This window comes from Trichechus manatus, unplaced genomic scaffold, assembly GCF_000243295.1.
Source record: "Trichechus manatus latirostris isolate Lorelei unplaced genomic scaffold, TriManLat1.0 scaffold00295, whole genome shotgun sequence".
Lineage (NCBI taxonomy): Eukaryota > Metazoa > Chordata > Mammalia > Sirenia > Trichechidae > Trichechus > Trichechus manatus.
Genome location: NW_004444231.1, coordinates 1,194,620 through 1,212,408, shown reverse-complemented (window position 1 = coordinate 1,212,408; position 17,789 = coordinate 1,194,620). Strand labels below are relative to the sequence as shown.

Genomic DNA, 17,789 nt, shown 5'->3' with positions numbered 1-17,789 from the left:
TTTTCCACAAACTTAGAAATTTGCTTCAATAATTTTATCAAAACAAACAAACCAAAAAAACTAAATAGTTGATGCTAGATTTTTTTTAAAGTGAATTTTACCCATATCTTTGTTTGAACAGCACGTGCACATACAAAAAAACCTGTTGCCGTTGAGTCAATTTCGACTCATGGCGACAGAGTAGAACTGCCCCATAGGGTTTCCAAGGAGTGGCTGATGAACTTTTGGTTAGCAGACAAGCTCTTAACCACTCTGCCACCAGGGCTTCATAGGCACATATCTGTACATAATTTGAATACACAGACAAATTATTTTAAAAATGGTTTAGTTTATTTTCCAGTCCTATAAAATTGAAAAGAAACAGTTTCTGGGTGACTATGAGGTAGGATTCTTAATAGAGAAGGAGCCATAACAGAAAGGGAAAATATGGACAAAGTTAATCTATGATAACAATGACAAAAATAATGATAACTAACAGGGACCAGCTACAAGCAACTGACTCTTTTAATCTTCCCAACTACGCTAGGAAATAAGTGCTTCATTTTTCCCATTTCACAGATGAGAAAACTGAGGTTCCTAGTGGGAAAAATGCTCAAATGAAGTTAAATCCAGGGCACCAGGCTGAAGACTCTATGCTCCCCGAGTCGAACCACTGCACTCAGGAGCTGACTGTAGAAACTGAGAGCCAAGTTGCACGGTGCCATTGTGTTCTGCTGTCGCCTTCTGAGGTAGGTCCAGGACTTGTAGCTGCTCATGCTGTGGACAATGGATAAATGGAAACCATCAAGAGAAATCAGTGAGGACCTACTGAGGCAGAAGAAGTCTCCTAGACTAAGGCCCTGAGTTGCTCCTCAAACCTTGAATGGAAACTACCCCCCAAAGTCACCTTTAAACTAAGTAACGTTTAGCCCAAAGAGTGAAGATTGTCATTCTTAAGTATTGTGTTTCTTTAAAAAAAAAAAAATTATCTGTATAAGACCAGAGGGTCAATCACTATTTTAAAGCATAGATGAGAAGTTTGAGGGGCAGGGAGATTAAGTAAATGGAAGTGAAGCAACTAGAACAGAAATAATGAGAATACTGACACAATGTGAAGAATGTAACCAATGTCACTAATCATTATGTCTAGAATCTGTGGGGTGGGGGTGGGGTGTAATTTCACCAAAAACTACATTAAATTTTTTTTTAAAAAGGGACACTAGGAGTGTTCAATTGCTGAAAAAAGTTGGTTTCTAATCCCTCAGAGATTCTCCCTCCTCAATCTTTCATAAAATAGATTCTGCCTTGTCCTCAAGTGAGAGAAGACTCCTATTTTTTTTTCTCCCTCTCACCCAGTTTTCCTAGCCCTTGCTAGTCTCCTCCAATCACTTCAACAACACTGTCACTTATCCTTGCTTGTCACTGAGGGAGTGAAACAGTAACAGGAAAAAAGGATGAGTCCAGGACTAGTCCTCTTGTCAAGCCCTGGCCCATCCCCCAACAGTGAGTGTCTTCCCCAAAAGGAGGATTAAGTCCTTGTTCTTCAAGGCCTGGTCATGGATCACAAACACAGTTCCATCTCTCCATTACTTCTCCATCCTCCTCACCTAAAAAGCGTATGTACACGAGTGCCCGGCCTTGCTCCACCTGCCTGCTCAGGTACAGGCACCGACCTCCACCTGCAGCTCACCACCTCTCTACCCCTTGCTCCTGCCACCCCCTTGAGACAGCAGCTCCTAGCTGGAAAGTTCAGGGTGATCAGCAGGCCCATCTAGGAAAACTTGGCTGCCAGAGTCTGTATGTGCCCTGATTCAGGGCATCCCCTATTGGCAGGGACCCCACCTTCACCTGACCCTCTGTACCTGCCAGGCTCTGAAACTGCACTCAGGCCTTCTTGCTGTTGACCATTTCACCTGGCCACTGTAAAAACTGCTGTACCCCAAGTCAGCTGCTCAGCGGAGGCAACCAGGCCTTTACACCACTATCCGTCAGAGAAATCTGACCAGGCCACTGCCCACAGGAGACCTTCTTCTCAATGTAGAAGAGGAGCTTTCTTGAGACACCTCCCACACTGAAACCTCCTAGACAGGGATCTCCACATGTGAATTCCTGCTTCATTTCAAATTTGTTGCAGAACACTACTGGAAAAAGTCCTATTAAGATTATCTGGTGAATTCATAAAATTGTTATTGGTCATCAAAATTTAAAGCAGAATTTTAAGAAATTAGCACATGCCTGTTACACACGTTTCCCAACAAATGCCTCATTGATATGGAGGCAACACTTTCTGCCCCACAGGGAATCAAAGCTGCAGGTGAGAGCAGGGGCAACAGGCCTGCACTGTTCCCACTCGATGCAATGTGGATGGATCACTTTGCAGTGGGGGAGGGGACTCACTGTCCTAGGTTGCCCAGAACTGAGGGGAAAACTGTGATGAAATTAGATTTAAGGGGGAGAAATCACTGCCGCCCTCCTGCCCTCTGGTCACACAGAAGAAGTGGACACAGCAGAAAGACGGCATCTCCTGGACACCTTACCTTCTCACACTTCACGAATCACATTTGCTCTTGGCTGAAACACAAAACTTCCTGTTTTCTCTTTTCCTCTCTCCTCAAGCAATCTGATTACTGGGGAAAGTATTTTGGTCATCCCTTACCCCACATTTACAGGACAGTAACTATCACAAGAGAGGGGAATTGGCTCAGTGTGGATAAGGGGAGGTCATACAGCACAGACCAAATGCCCCAGTAAACAGCCCCTGTGGACTTTCCCCCGGAAGGCAGGAAACCCTCAGAGGCAGGACAAAACCAAGGTCCACAGCTCCCCTGAGGATGGGCTGGTCCCTCTTTCCAAATAGTAAGGGACATCTGCTCATGTCCTCTCCATATTATCCACAACGAAGAGCCAAGGACATGAACACACGTGATGGGGACTTGAAAAGAGCACAAGCCGGGAGTCGGAGGAAATAAAACACGGGACTCAGGTCTGCAGGAGGGATGTGAGGAGCTGCCAAATACACAGAAGATGCCTACCTGTGCTCAAGGCCCATCTGTCTGTTCTGAGTAAAGGCTCCCCAGGGGCCTTTAGGCAGGAGGCTCAGAGGCCATCCCATGAACCTGGCTCATGGATCTTTTTCTTGGTTTTCTCATGAAGGCTGGAAAGATTGGGGGAAAGGGAGGCAGACAGATACTAGAGCCATCATATGTCTCCCATATTCCTGTGAGAGTTAACCATCTTCCACCCCACCAGATCATAAACTCTTGTGCTATTTGTTCCCGCTGATTCCACAATCATCCAGGGCCGTGTCAATTAGCCCATGATTCCCCACACATTCCATCTGGACTAGCTCTGGCATCCTGAGAGATGGAGAGAGGAAGAAGAGATCACAGAGAGGAGCCCAGGCCCATCACTAGGCACCCTCATCACCCAGGTAGCAAGAAGCCCAAGCTGGTCATTTGAGAACTCTGGCCTGGTCTTGGCTATGGGCAGGACTGAGGGGTGTTGATGGAGATGTTGCTCCTAATTCCCCTCCCAAATACCCCAAATTTCATCTCCTATTACTTTCTGGTGAGAGGGAGAAGATGTGTCTTCTCCACCACTATCCATGCAGAGGGAAACATGAGGGAACCCCACTTCCCAGCTGAGTCCCCCCCACCCCGACTCACAATGCAGTTTCCTCACCTGGGCTTTCCACATCTGAGGATTCCTTCTTGAACCAGCAAAGGACAAGAGCAATAATAATAATAATAATAACAATAATAATAGCAGCAACAAGTACACGAAGAATAATTGGCCATGTACTCTCTTGTACCAAGGTCCCACCTGAAAAAGAACCTAATAATTCATTGGGTCCCCCAGACCTGCAAGTCTTCTAACCTTTCCCCCACCCTGGGCCCTGGCTATCAAGTCGTAACCCACTCCAGGATCGCCGTTGCTCACCATGGCTCACAGGGCACGTAATGTTCTTCCCACTGTGTTCCAAGTGGCAGCTGTACCTCTGCTCCTCTCCTTGGGGAAGCCTTGTGGACACCCAGGTCTTGTAGGTCCCATTCCCACCAGACAAGACACTCCCAGACTTCTGGGAGTCCATGCTCAGAGGTTCCCCATCCTGAAGCCAGGTCAGTGTGATTTTCGGGGCATAGAAGCCAGCAGCCCAGCAAGTCAGGATGACGTTGCCCTTCACGGCCTCACTGAGGGTCACATTCACTGCTGGGGGCACGGGGAGGAGAGAGGGCATAATCAGTGAGGCACATGGCCAAGCCCTGCCTCCAAGTCTAAGGGAGACGGAACAGGGCTGGTCCTCTATGTTTCTTGCTCTGGCCTGAAGCTGCATTCACCCACCAGCGCTAGGGCTTCATGCTGCTTACAAGTCAGTTTGGACCATGGGATACCAATTCCTTAGTTTGGCAGGACGATTGGGCCTAGGGTTGGAGCCTCACTCCCTGGATCCACATGTTGATGCTGAAGAGGGAAGGTGGCTCGGGAACTTCTGGGTCATGGGGGCTAAGAGGGAATTCCAGGCTGAGGCAAGCTGGGAGCTGGATGGGGCAGGCTCATGGCTCTGAGGCCTCCATGGACAAAGTGCATCCTCTCCTGCCTAACATCCACCTTCACAGGTTCACTTTTCTGTCTAAGGGCCCCCTGCTTTCCTGGATGTTGACACTGGACAGGTCAATCCCCCACCCACCTGTGTGTCTTTACTCAGAGGCTTTAACAGGATGGGCAACTCAGAATACAATGTACCAACAGGACATATAGGGATCCCATAGGACAGGGAGGGTTTCCCTCAGGTAATGCAGAGTGACGGGGTTCCAGGGGATGGGGGAAATGAAGGCCCTTCCCCAGCATCAGTTCCTATCCTCTCCATGAAGTCTCTCCCAGAGTCCAGGTAGCTCCACAGTCTTTTACAAATATCTCCCTGCACATGGTGACCATAATACTTGTGTTTGTCCCTATCTGCATCCCAGGTCTTCTTCATTTCCAGTGCCAATGTCTGGGCCAATGACTGGGGCACTGTCCATCTCTGGGTCTCCGGAAGATAGGAGAGGAAGGGCTCCCTGTCATAGCGGTAATCCCAGAAGCCCCAGGTGCCATTGTCTTCCTGGATCTCACAGTCCAGCGTCTCCTGGAGGGAATGCAAGCCTGCCCCCACCCAGCCATGACTTCTCCATCCCTGGGTCCCTCCACTTCCCCCACCCAAGGTGAGAAACTCCAGCCCACAGCACCCCTTACTCCCCATCCCCATCTGTTCCCCGAGAGACAGCTCACATCCTGGCTGAATTCCACAGACCCCATCCCTATCACCCACATCCCAGCAAAATCCAGAAGAGATAGGCCTCTTCCTCTCTGCCCCAAACCCTTCAAGAAACATCCTCACACTCCTCTGTCTCCTCCCCACTCTCACCTCTTTTCTGATCCTGCAGCTTCATGATGTCTGACAGAGTCATTCTGAGCTCCATCCCTATGTCTGTAAAGTCCATGGTCTCTAAATCCCAGGTCTCAGCTCCCAGGTTGGCTTCTCCCCATGGACCCTGGGGCTCTGCCCTATCTTTCTCACTGTCATAGTGCAGGAAGAGCTTTCCATCAATGTATCCCTCAGCGATGAATCGTGGTTGCACAGATCTCCTGGGAGACCACCGTGATGTTATAACGAAGACTGTGGAGTCCTGTGGGAGGAGGAAGCCAAAGATGAATCTTCTCCTAGAAATAACTGCACATCAAACATGTAATAGAAGGTTCTGTGGTCTTGAACTCCCTGAAGAGTGGTACAAGTGTGTGCCCATGGAAGTGTGGAGGGAACATGTAACATTCACAAGAGGTTAGGGTTAGAAAACATCACAGGAAAAGGGCCAGTGCTGGGAGAAGTATCAATATGGGGAAAGGACAGAGTAAGTCCAGTAGAAAAATCAAGGATTTAGGTCAGTTATGTGAGCCAAAGAGATCCCACTGTAGTCAGGGAAGCAAAGGGGGAAGTTCAAGGCCAAGGAGCTGGGCACTTAGACCAAGAACAGTGTGAGGCCTGGGGGAGCTGGGGAGGTAGGAGGGTAAGAGGAACAGGGAGATGGATGGTGGTGAGGCCTAGGATTGGTGAGGGGCATGGGGCATGGATGAACTTGGGTTACAGTAAGATCTAGAGAGGAGGGGAGGACCTGTTTGTGGAGAGTGGTGATCACAAGGTCCCCAGGGGAGAGGGCTTGTGAGAGATGAGAACTTGGCGAGGGCCTAGACAGTTGGCAAGGTCCTGGGGTGAAGGTAGAGATACAGACAGACCAGGGAGGAAGGGGGTCCAGCACCTTAGGGGTTAAGAGAGGAAGGAGGTCATAAAGTGTTAGGTTTGGGATGAAGGCTTGGGGAAGAGCTGCACTGGACCAAAGCCTGTGGTGGGAAGGGCCAGGAGCAGACATATGCATTGGAAAGGGAGAAGAGGGTACGGAGTATCGAGACCTAGGGAGAGGTCTATGGACTAGGGGCTGCATGCTGCTCTTAAGGGCCAATGATTGTTAGCTCTGGACTCCCTGTAGTGAGGGCTCAAGTGAGTGGGGATGAAGGGAAGACCAGCTGGGCAAAAGGTACCATCAGGAATTCAGGGTGAGACATGGAGATCGGCAGCGAGCACCCTGTGTTCCCGGTTGCTTGCCGCATCCCCTGCCCCACACCCCATCCACCCAGCAAGTGGTAAAAAGTGTCATGTCTTCCCGGTGGCCCACCACAGCCCCCTCCTATTGCCCTGTGCACTTGGTGAGTGGCAGAGAGTGCCCTGTGTTCCCAATTGTCTGCCACACCCCCCGCCTACCAACTCCTGCAGCCCCCACACCAAAACTATGAGTGGCAGAGAGCACCCAATGCTCCCGGTCACCACCACACCACCCCTCCACCTCACCCTCATGTTGCATGGCAAAGAGCATTTCTGTTTCCCCAGATACCCACCACAGCTACCCCACCCTACTCCCACCCACCTAGTAGATGCCATCACACATTCCCATGCCACTGGACCGACAACAAGTAGCATCCTATGCCTGCCCAGCCAACTATCAGCCACCCAACACACTCGGTGAAAAGCAATATGCACTCACCCTGCCCACCGTTGCCCCACCCACCTGGCCAGCCCTGATATATCAAAATAAAACAAAAAATCAGGACAAAACAAACAAAAATATAATCAATATATAAATACAATAATAAATAAAATAACACCTTAATGTCTCGAAGACAGCAAACAATAACAAATCATGAAAAAACAGGATAAGATGGCTCAAATAAGGGAGCAAAAAAAAGGGGCAGAAAACCTTCCAGAGGAAGAAATGGTAATGGAACTACCTGGTAAGGAATTCAAAAGATTTAGGTATAGGATCCTCAAAGATATCAAGGAAAACACAGACAAAACCCTAGATGAATTCAGGAAAACAATATAAGAAGAAAATGACAAAATAAATAGATAATTAGAAACTATATGAAAACAACAACTAGAAATCCTGAAGTTTAACAATAAAATATCAGAAATAGATAAGTCAATGGAAGGACATAGAAGTAGAATTGAATCAATGGAAGAAAGAGTCAGTGAAAAGAGGACAAATCCCTTGACACTAATCTATTTGAGGAACAATCAGAAAAAAGAAGGAAGAATAACAAAGAAGGCCTAAAAGTTACATGGGACCCAATCAAGGGGAAGAATTTACACATAATTGGAATTTCAGAAGAGGAGGAGAGGGAAAAAAAGCACGTAGAGAATTTTGGAAGATTTATTGACAGAAAACTTCCCTAATATTATGAAATATGAGAAGGTTTTCATTCAAGAAGCTCAAAGAACCCCATACAGGATAGATCCCAAAAGAAAGTCACCAAGACATATTGTCATGGATTGCATTGTGTCCCCAAAAAATAACTCTCAACTTGGCTAGGCCATGATTCCCAGTATTGTATGATTGTCTACTATTCTGTCATCTGATGTGATTTCCCTATGTGTTGTACATGCTATCACTATAATGTAATAAGATGGATTAGTGGCAGTTATACTGATGAGGTCTACAAGATTAGATAGTGTCTTAAGCCAACCTCTTTTGAGATATAAAAGACAGCAGCAAGCAGAGACATGGGGGACCTCATACCACCAAGAAAGCAGTGCCAGGAGCAGAGCGTGTCCTTTGGACCTGAGGTTCCTGCGCTAAGATGCTCCCAGACCAAGGGAAGATTGATGATGATGACTTTCCTCCAGAGCCAACAGAGAGAGAAAGCCTTCCCCTGGAGCTGATGCCCTGAATTCGCACTAGTAGCCTACTAGACTGTGAGAAAATAAATTTCTCTTTGTTAAAGCCATCCACTTGTGGTATTTCTGTTACAGCAATACTAGATGACTAAGACAGAATGTAGTACTGAGAGAGTGGGGTGCTGCTCTGACATATACCTAAAATGTGGAAGGGGTTTTGAAACTGTGAATGGATAGGGCACCGGCAGAAGCAGAGAAGCGGCAGTGGCAGAGAACCAGCAGCAGCAGAACCAGGCGACCAGTGCGACACAGTCCTGGAGCCAACCCGTGGAGCAAGAGAGCTGAGTGTCTGTGTGCAGGAGGCTTCCTGGTGGAATGGGGTGCCTCTGGGCACTTATTGGTGGAGCTACAGAGCTTTGGAACACTCCCCCCAGCAGGGCAGATGTGGGCATGGGGCCTGAAGAGTGGAGAGGCCAAGAAACCAGGAAGCAGAAGCTGAAGAGACAAGAAACACAAGAAGCTGAGCTGCCTCAGTCTCAAAAGGTATGGCCATGACCTCATGGGTTTCAAAGGGTAGAGCCATGGCCTCTGGTGTTTCTAAGGGTGGAGTCACCACTCAGATGGAGTAGGAGAATGGTGCACCTAAAGCCGAGGGAAAAGAGTTGCTGACCCAGTGGGCCTAAAAGGCAGAGCTGAAGCCCAGGGCTGAGGGGCCTCCACTCAGAATCCAGAGAGTGTGGCCAATACGTAGAGTCTGGAGGGCAGGGACATTGTGTAAATTGTCTCAGAGAACAGAGGATTATTTTCAAAGCCTTGAGAGCTAATGTGATGTGTTCTGCTGACTTGCTTGCTGCCTGTTATCCTTTCTTTTTCTCCAGTTTCTTCCATTTGTAATGGAAATGTGTTGCTTGTGCCTGTTCTGCCATTGTACCTTTGAAAGCTTTGCTTATTCCTTACCAATTTGGATGCCCTTTATTTCCCTTTCTTGCCTTATTGCTCTGGCTAGGACTTCCAGTACAATATTGAATACTAGTGGTGTTAATGGACATCCTTGTCTCATTCTTGTTCTCAAGGGGAATGTTTTCAATTGTTAACACCACAAAAATAAATAAATAAATAACAAGATGGCAGCAGTAAATTCATACCTATTGATAATCATACTGCATGTAAATGGTTTAAATGTAACAGTCAAGAGACAGAGAGTGGCGGAATGGACTTTAAAAAAAGACTGATCAATATGTTCCTACAAGAGACACATCTTAGACACAAAGACATAAAAGGTTAAAAATCAAAGGATGGAAAAAAATATATCAAGCAAACAGTAACCAAAACAGAGCAGGAGTGGCAATATTAATCTCTGATACAACAGACTTTAAGTCAAAATCCATTATAAGAGACAAAGAAGGGTATATACTGATTAAAAGATCAATTAGCCAAGAAGACATAATCATGATAAATATTTACACACTCAATGACAGAACCCCAAAATACATAAAACAAACTCTAAGAGAATTGAAAAGAGAAATAGACAGTTCTACAATTACAGCCGGAGACTTTAACACACCACAGAATTCTACAGCATATCAAAAAAATAATACATCACGATCAGGTGGGATTCATACCAGGGATGCAAGGGTGGTTCAACATTAGAAAATCAATCAACATAATTCAACACATAAATAAATCAAAGGACAAGAATCATCTGATCATCTCAATCTATGCAGAAAAGGCATTTGATAACATCTAACACCTTTTCCTGATAAAAATTCTCAGTAAAATAGGAATTAAAAGGAAATTCCTCGACATAATTAAGGGCATATAGACAAAACCACAGCCAACATTATTCTCAATGGAGAGAGATTGAAAACATTCCCCTTGAGAACAAGAATGAGACAAGGATGTTCATTAACACCACCATTATTCAATATTGTACTGGAGGTCCTAGCCAGAGCAATAAGGCAAGAAAGGAAAATAAAGCGCATCCAAATTGGTAAGGAATAAGCAAAACTTTCCTGATATGCAGATGACATGATCCTATACATAGAAAACCCCAGACATTCCACAAGAAAGTTACTGGGACTAACAGAAGCATTCAGCAAAGTGGCAGGGTACAAGATCAACATATAAAAATCAGTTGGATTCCTCTACAGTAACAAGGAGGATTCTGAAAAAGAAATCAAGAAAACAAGACCATATACAATAACCCCAAAAGGATAAATTACCTAGGAATAAATCTAACCAGGGACCTAAAAGACAAGGAAATCTGCAAAAAAATTACTGCAAAAAAACAAAAGAGACCCACATAAATGAAAAAACATACCATGCTCATGGATTAGAAGACTCAACATTGTGAAAATGTCAATACCACCCAAAACAATCTATAGATATATTGCAATCCTGATCCAAATCCCAATAACATTTTTAATGAAATGGAAAAACTAATCTCCAACTTTATACAGAAAGGAAAGAGGCCCCAAATAGTTAAATCATTATTGAAGAAGAAAAACAAAGTAGGAGAACTCACACTTCATGATCTCAGAACTTACTAAAAAGCTACAGAGGTCAAAACAGCCTGGCACTGGTACAACAGACACACAGACCAATGGAACAGAATTAGAACCCAGAATTAAATCCATACAGCTATAGACAGCTGATCTTTGACAAAGGGGTTGAAGTCCATTCAATGGAGAAGAGATCATCTCTTTAACACATGGTGCTGGCAAAACTGGGATATCCACTTGCAGAAAAATGAAACCAGATCCATACCTCACACCATACACAAAAACTAACTCATAATGGATCAAAGACCTAATGTTAAACCTAAAACTATAAAGTTCCTGGAAGATAACATAAGTACAAAACTAGGGGTCCTAATCTGTAGCATAAATACACTGTCAAACATAACTGAAAATGCAGCAACAACAGAAGATAAACTAAATAACTGAGACCTCCTAAAAATGAAATACTCATGCTCATCAAAAGATGTTACCAAAAGAGTAAAAAGGGAACCTGCAGAAAGGGAAAAAAAATTTTGGCAATGACATAGCCGACAAGGGTCTAATCTCTAAAAGTTATAGAAAACTTCAACGCCTCAGCAACAAAAAGACAAACAATCCAATCAAAAAACAGGCAAAGGACATGAACAGACACTTCACCAAGGCAGACACTCAGGTGGCTTACAAACACATGAAGAGATGCTCGTGATCATTAGTCATTAGAGAGATGTAAATCAAAACTACATTGAGATACCATCTAACCCCTGCAAAAATGGTACTGATCAAAAAAAAGGAAACAACAAATGCTAGTGAGGTTGTGGAGAGATTGGAACTCTTATATACTGCCAGTGGGATTGTAAAGTAGTACAACCATTACGGAAAATGGTATGGCACTTCCTCAAAAAGCTAGAAACAGTAATACCATATGATCCAGCAATTTCACTCCTAAGTATATAACCTAGAGAAATAAGAGCCGTGACACAAATAGACATCTGCACACCCATGTTAACTGCAGCATTATTCAAAAAGATGGAAACCTAAGTGTCCATCAGTGTATGAATCGATAAACAAACTACAGTACATACATACAACGTACTACCACAGCACAATAAAGAATAGTGATGACTTCGCAAAATATCTGATAACATGGATGAATCTGGAGGACATTATGCTGAGTGAAATAAGTCAATCACAAAAGGACAAATACTGTATGATACCACTATTATAAAGAGTCAAGAACAGATTCACACATAAAGCAACATTCTTTGATGGTTACCAGTGATAAGAGGGAGAGGGAGGGAGAATCACTTACTTGATAGTGATAATTAAGTGTTAATTCCGGTGAAAAGAAAGGCAATACACAATATGGAGGAAGTCAGCACAATGTGACCAAAGTAAATGAAGACACTGAGAGGTTTGCAAGAGTAAAGGACAACTACGGTAAATGCTATAACATGTACAATTCTGCAACAACAGTAATAGCAATCAAAAGTTTGTTGATGGTTATGTAGGTAGATACGTATGCTATATAAGTGTGGGAGGGCGTATGGGAGTACACGCTTGTGCATATATAGGTATAGTTGTGGGTATTTGTACATACATATTTGTATTGCTGCATAGATATTTATATATATATGCTTGAGCACACTTACGGAAATTCCTTAGACATATCCAGACACCTCGTGGGACTGAGTTACTGGGCTTAAAGGCTAAGAAGCATAGTCTCGGGGGACATCTAGGTCAATTGGCATAACATAGTCCATAAAGATAATATTCTATATCCTAGTTCGGTGAGTAGTGTTTGGGGTCTTAAAAGCTTGCGAGCAGCCATCTAAAATACAGCTATGGGTTTCTTCTCCTCTGGAACAAAGGGGAGTGAAGGAAATCAAAGACTCAAGGAAGCAATTAGTCCACAGGCCTAATGGCACACACAAAACACAGCCTTCTCTAGCCTAAGACCAGAAGAACTAGATGGTGCCCAGCTACCACTAATGACACTCTCCAACCAAGGACACGACAGAAGGTTCCAGTTAGAATGGAAGAAAAATGTAGAATAAAGCTCAAACTCATAAAAAAAGACCAGACTTTCTGGACTGATAGAGACTAGAGGAACCCCGGAGACTACTGCCCTAGATCCCTTTTAACCTGGAACCGAAGCCACTCCCAGAGGTCACCTTGCAGCCAAATAACAGATTGGCCTATAAAATAAACAATAACACCAGTGAGGAATGTGCTCCTTAGAACAATCAACTATAGGAGACCAAATGGGCAACATTTGCCCAAAAGCAAAGATGAGCAGGCAAGGGGAAGCGCGGAGAGTGGAGGGGAAGGCAGGATGGAAATGGCGAGAGTGCTGACACATTGTGAACATAGCAACAATGTCACGGAACAATTTGTGTATAAATTGTTGAATGAGAAACTAATGTGCTGTATAAAGTTTCACCCAAAACACAATAAAATGTTCAAAAAAAAAAAAAACAAAGAAGACAGAGTAAGAGAAAGATGAGAGGGGACTTAGAGGCTCTTGTAGGAAATGGCCCAAAAGCCAGGAGGGGAAGGGCCTGGGGTAGGAGAGAGAGGAGATGAGAGTGAGGACACAATAGAAACAGATCAGAGAACTGAAGACAGGAGAAGACAGCAAGGAGAGGGGAGGGCAGGGGGTATAAGAAATGAGGGTTGGAGTGAGGAGAGACGCTGGTGTGGGGACACAAGTGTGTGAGAAAATCAGAGTTAATCTTAGGGTGGTGGGGGAGAATCAAGAGGGGAGAGGACCCCCAGGAACGGGAGACCAGGAGAGAGGTGAGAGTCCACAGCAGAGAAGTCTCTAAAAGAATCCCCTGACCACTGAAGCCTTCAGACTCTAACCTCCCTCAGTGTGAGTGTCTGTCTACACAGCAGGAGGGAGAGTGGTTCGGGCCTGGGTCCCCATATGTGCTCTTGGTTATGGGAATGCACCCACCCCCCTCCTCCCGGTACTGAGACACCTGTGAGTGAAGTTGCGCTGGGATCCTTCTTGTTACCTGACGAGAGAAGTGGGAAGGGAGCTGAGCTGCTGACTCAACCAGGAAGCTGAAGGGGAGACGGGACGCGGTGGTGGTGGGTGTGGGGTGCGCCTGGGTCCTGAGAGCTCCTCACACAGGGCGGAAAGTGGTTTCCTGAGCTTCACAGAGCCAAGGGCCCTGAGTGTCATTCAAAGGAGCAACCTAGGAGGCGGCCGGGACCCCAGGGGCCTCAGATAACTGGGCTGTCTGCAAAGCAAGCCAGCAAGAAGGCATGGAGATCTTGAACGGGAAGCAAGTCCAGCTAGTACTAAGAAAAGGCGGCAGGAGGGGAAGGAAGGTGGATGCGAGACCACAAAGAGCACCAAAAAGATTTGGAAAAGCCGGATACTGTAGGATGACAACGGGCCATTACAGCCCCGACTCCACCACAGACATCCCACCAGAGACCCGCTGGGGCCAGATCAACGCTCCCGTGAGCTCACAGAAACCCTCCTGAAGCTTGGCCGAGGACCGCAAGGAACCCCACTCACCAGCGGCAACGTCCAGGGGCGAGAGACAGGCAGCCCAGAATAGGACCGGCAAGACTAGGCACACCCCCATCACGGTCAACGCCGCCTCGATCCCAGCTGAGCTGAGTACGGCGTGCCGCGGGGTATAAATGGCCTGCAATACCCGCGAGAAGCCGCTAAACCGACGATAACAACTTTCCATCCGCGCCCACGGGGCGGAGCTACACTTGTGATAGCTAATTGGAAGTTCCAGTGAGCCTATTACTAAGGAGACGTGCCCAAACGCCGGCAGGCCTCCGCCCCTTCGCCCACCCGGCACTGAAGACCAGCGCCTGCTACTTCGGCCTTTCCAGGTAGGTTAGGAGCCCTGGTGGCGCAGTGGTTAAGAGCTTGACTGGTAACCGAAAGGGCAGTGGTTGGAATCCACCAGCCGCTCAGCAGGAGAAAGATGTGACAGTCCGCTTCCGTAAAGATTTACAACTTTGGAAACTCTACGGGGCAGTTTTACCTTGTCCCATAGGGTAGGTATGAGTCGGAATGGACTGGACGGCAGTGGGTTTGGTTTAGGTAGGTTAGATGGCACGGGAGCGCGCAGCCAAATGGTGCGGGAACAGGGCTGAGCAGGTGAGCGCTGGGGCTCTAATCCAAGAAGCACGTCCAGACCACTGCCACCCTCCCCGAAAAAGCGACACCCCGCCTGCAAAGCCGCGCCTATCTCCCCAAGCCACCCGACTGCCTCACTCTCGCTTTGTCATCCAGGATAAATTTCAACAAGAGGCAACCCGCTGGTTATTCAGTCAACACGCCCTCCCTGAACTGCTCAAAGCCTTACTGTCAATGTCAGCACTGACCCCCTGTTTGCAGATTTTAGCCACCCCTGCCTCTCAGAAGCACCTTCCACAGTTGAATCAGGCTCCAAAGTCCCTTAGACGTTTCAACGATTATAATCCCTCCCTCCTCTCAATGACTCGGATTCCACCAGGCCTCCTGCTTCTGGCCACGTCCTGTGTCTGTGCTGGCCCAGGGCAGCCTTGCTACTTAGCCCCTGGGTGATCCCAAGACCATTGAGGTGACTCCTCATGGTCTACACCAACACCAGCCTCTCTGTAGACTCCAGTTTCCAATCCCCCTTAGGGATATCTGTGTCTCCAAGGCCCAATGCCCTCAATCCCAACAGGTCGATAGCGAAACCCTGCACCTATCCCACAACACCAGCTTCTTCCTCCCCGATTTTATCAGCATCACCATCCTAGGTCCCTTCTGACTCCCTCTTTCTCTTGCCTCTCATGTACTCAAAGGCAGCTCTTCCACCCCTTTTCCAATCCCTCTGCCACCACCCAAATCCAGGCTTTCATCTCATTTCAGTCTAGAATAAATACTGCACAGGCTCCTAAAAACCATGCCTGCACCAGATAAAACCCCAGCACTCCAAAGCCGTCTACAGCTCCCCGTCTGCTGAATTCAACACATAATGCCTCTGTTCCGCCATGGAAAGCGCAGCACAGCAGCGCCAACCTGCTGCCTGGCATCAGGCTTCATTTCTCTGGTGACATCTCCTCAGACTTGCTGTCAAAATGGACTCCTCCAATCTTACCCTGTTCACCAGGAGGCCACTGCTGAAGCAGTCTTCCTCACCCCTGCCTTCTGACCCGTCATCAGACCTCTCTACATCCTTAAAGATCATTCTAATTGGATAGTGGTGATGGTTGCACAACCTGGTGAATATACTGAAAACCACGGAATTGTACATTTTAAAGGAGAATTTTTAAATGAGAAATTTATAGTTTGTGAATTATATAATAGTACTAATACTAATGTCTTCCTGAAAGCTTTGCCTCATCCTGACACACCTCTCTTGGTCTTTGGAACATCTAGCTAGTGGTCCTCAAATGTAGCTATTTATTAAAACCACCTGCGGACTTTTTGAATCTTTATGCCCAGGCTATGGCCAAAATCTACTGAATGAGAATCCCTTGGTTTGGACCTAGGCCTTACCATCTTTGAAAGCTCTGGAGTGATTCCAGTGTGCAAGCAAGATTTAGAACCACCTGTCTAGCCCATGGTTTGAACCTCCCTAATGGCACCAATTGGGCCCTGCCTCACACTCCATCTTACAATCCCCCCACTAGACAATGAACCACCCCCCAGGATCAAGGAGTGTGTCCATTTCATCCCTGATTTGTCTGCATAGCCCAGTACAAGGCCTTGCACACAGGAGATGCCCAACACATGGTTTACTAAAGTTGAACTCTACCTATCATTCCTGACCATTCCCTCAAGACCCCTAGCCTACACTTTCTCCGTGGATGGAAGTAAGTCATGCATCCTAAACTTAAAACAATTCCTTAGGTTTTTACATCTGCATGTCTTAATTATTTAACTTGACCATCATGATTTATTTAGTACAGCAGGGATTGAGGGTCCTGTCCTCATTTGACAGACAAGAAAAATTCATTCTCAGATTGTTTTGATTGCTAGAGGTCACAGGGTAGTGAGGGGCAGAGAGGGAGATGGAACCCAACCACCCTGACAGCTGGTCCTGGGCCTTGTCCTCCATGATAGTGACTCTTCTCAGGGACTTCCAGGGGTGGCTGCTCCAGCAAACTCACTCAGCTTGCTCCTCCCCACACTTTTCAATACTTTAATAATAACAATAAACTAGATTTGTTCCAAGCCATTTAGAGATGAGTGCAACGAGACATAGAGCCAAATACCCCTTTCTGTGAAGGCTCGGGTTCCGGGTTTGGGTGCAGGATCCAGGCGGGCTGCCCCTCCTCCACCAACCCTCCGAGGTCAACAGCGGTAGGAAGCCCTCTCCCTGTCGGTCTCCAGACCCCTCTGCTCTGTCCCATAAACTTCCTGTTCTCCCTCCACTCTCGCCTTTGCACCAGGACTCACGAGAATAGGGGCGCGGAACGCAGAGCTCCGCAAAGACTTCAGTCGCCACCGCTGCGTCCGGAAAAGAGAACTGAAACCGCGCGTAGCAGTGGCTTGTCGTGAGACTCCGTCTGCCTTCTGGGCTGCGCCCGCTTTTTCGCCTCTGCCCGGACATACTTAGGTTACCGAGAGGACTGAAGTTCACCGTCACCCCACATAGGCCTAAAGAGAATAAAAATTGTTGATTGATGAAACAGAAAAATGGAGCTTATGGGAAAAACGGGTGGTGGGAGCAAGCTGCTTTTTACTTTCTGATTCTCAAACCCGATTTTGCTTGGCAGGCACACGAAGTGCCCGATGAGAACATGCAGACCTGGCCCCATCTAGGGCGAATTCCGGGTCTTAGGAAGGAATTCTCTTTCCAAGGAAAGAAATTCACTTCTCCACAATCCCTGATTCATCCTTGAGTTGTAAGGTTCAGCTGAGCAGTAAAGGTAGTACTAAGAATATCATCAATTTATAGACTAGTGATATATGTGTGTGTGTGTGTGTGCGTGTGTGTATGTGTGTGTATATATATGTATGGAGTGGAGTGATTGCAGTTCAGTAGATTCCGGCTCATAGGACAGAGTAGAAACCATAGGGTTTCCAAGGAGTGATGTGGATTTGAACTGACAACCTTTTGGTTAGCAGCCAAGCTCTTAACCACTACACCGTCACTGAT

The 17,789-nt window shown here is 46.5% G+C and overlaps 1 protein-coding gene across 2 annotated transcripts; it reads right to left on the bottom strand.

Annotated features, from left to right (window-relative positions):
- Window positions 1–236: 236 nt before the first annotated feature.
- Window positions 237–14,336, bottom strand: MICA (MHC class I polypeptide-related sequence A). 2 transcript variants are annotated; one of them, XM_023725303.1, is made up of 8 exons: window positions 14,210–14,336; window positions 5,384–5,645; window positions 4,837–5,121; window positions 3,919–4,191; window positions 3,661–3,801; window positions 3,012–3,133; window positions 2,517–2,606; window positions 237–756 (listed from the first exon to the last, which is right to left on the bottom strand). In XM_023725303.1, the coding sequence occupies exons 2-6, from the start codon at window positions 5,457–5,459 to the stop codon at window positions 3,063–3,065; spliced, it is 846 nt and encodes a 281-aa protein (XP_023581071.1). In that variant the 5' UTR covers window positions 5,460–5,645; window positions 14,210–14,336; the 3' UTR covers window positions 237–756; window positions 2,517–2,606; window positions 3,012–3,062. The 2 variants fall into 2 exon arrangements, with proteins under 2 accessions (XP_023581071.1, XP_023581072.1); XM_023725304.1 differs by lacking the exon at window positions 3,661–3,801.
- Window positions 14,337–17,789: the final 3,453 nt, after the last annotated feature.

Bases quoted from the DNA above. Each gene is read 5' to 3' on its own strand.
- MICA (XM_023725303.1), bottom strand. From the start codon at position 5,459: ATGGACTTTACAGACATAGGGATGGAGCTCAGAATGACTCTGTCAGAC. The intron at 4,192-4,836 runs TAGGAACTGATG...TCCCCGTGCCCC, and splicing joins GAGAGACTTCATGGAGAGGA to CAGCAGTGAATGTGACCCTC. The intron at 3,802-3,918 runs GTGAGCAACGGC...GTTCTTTTTCAG, and splicing joins TACGTGCCCTGTGAGCCATG to GTGGGACCTTGGTACAAGAG.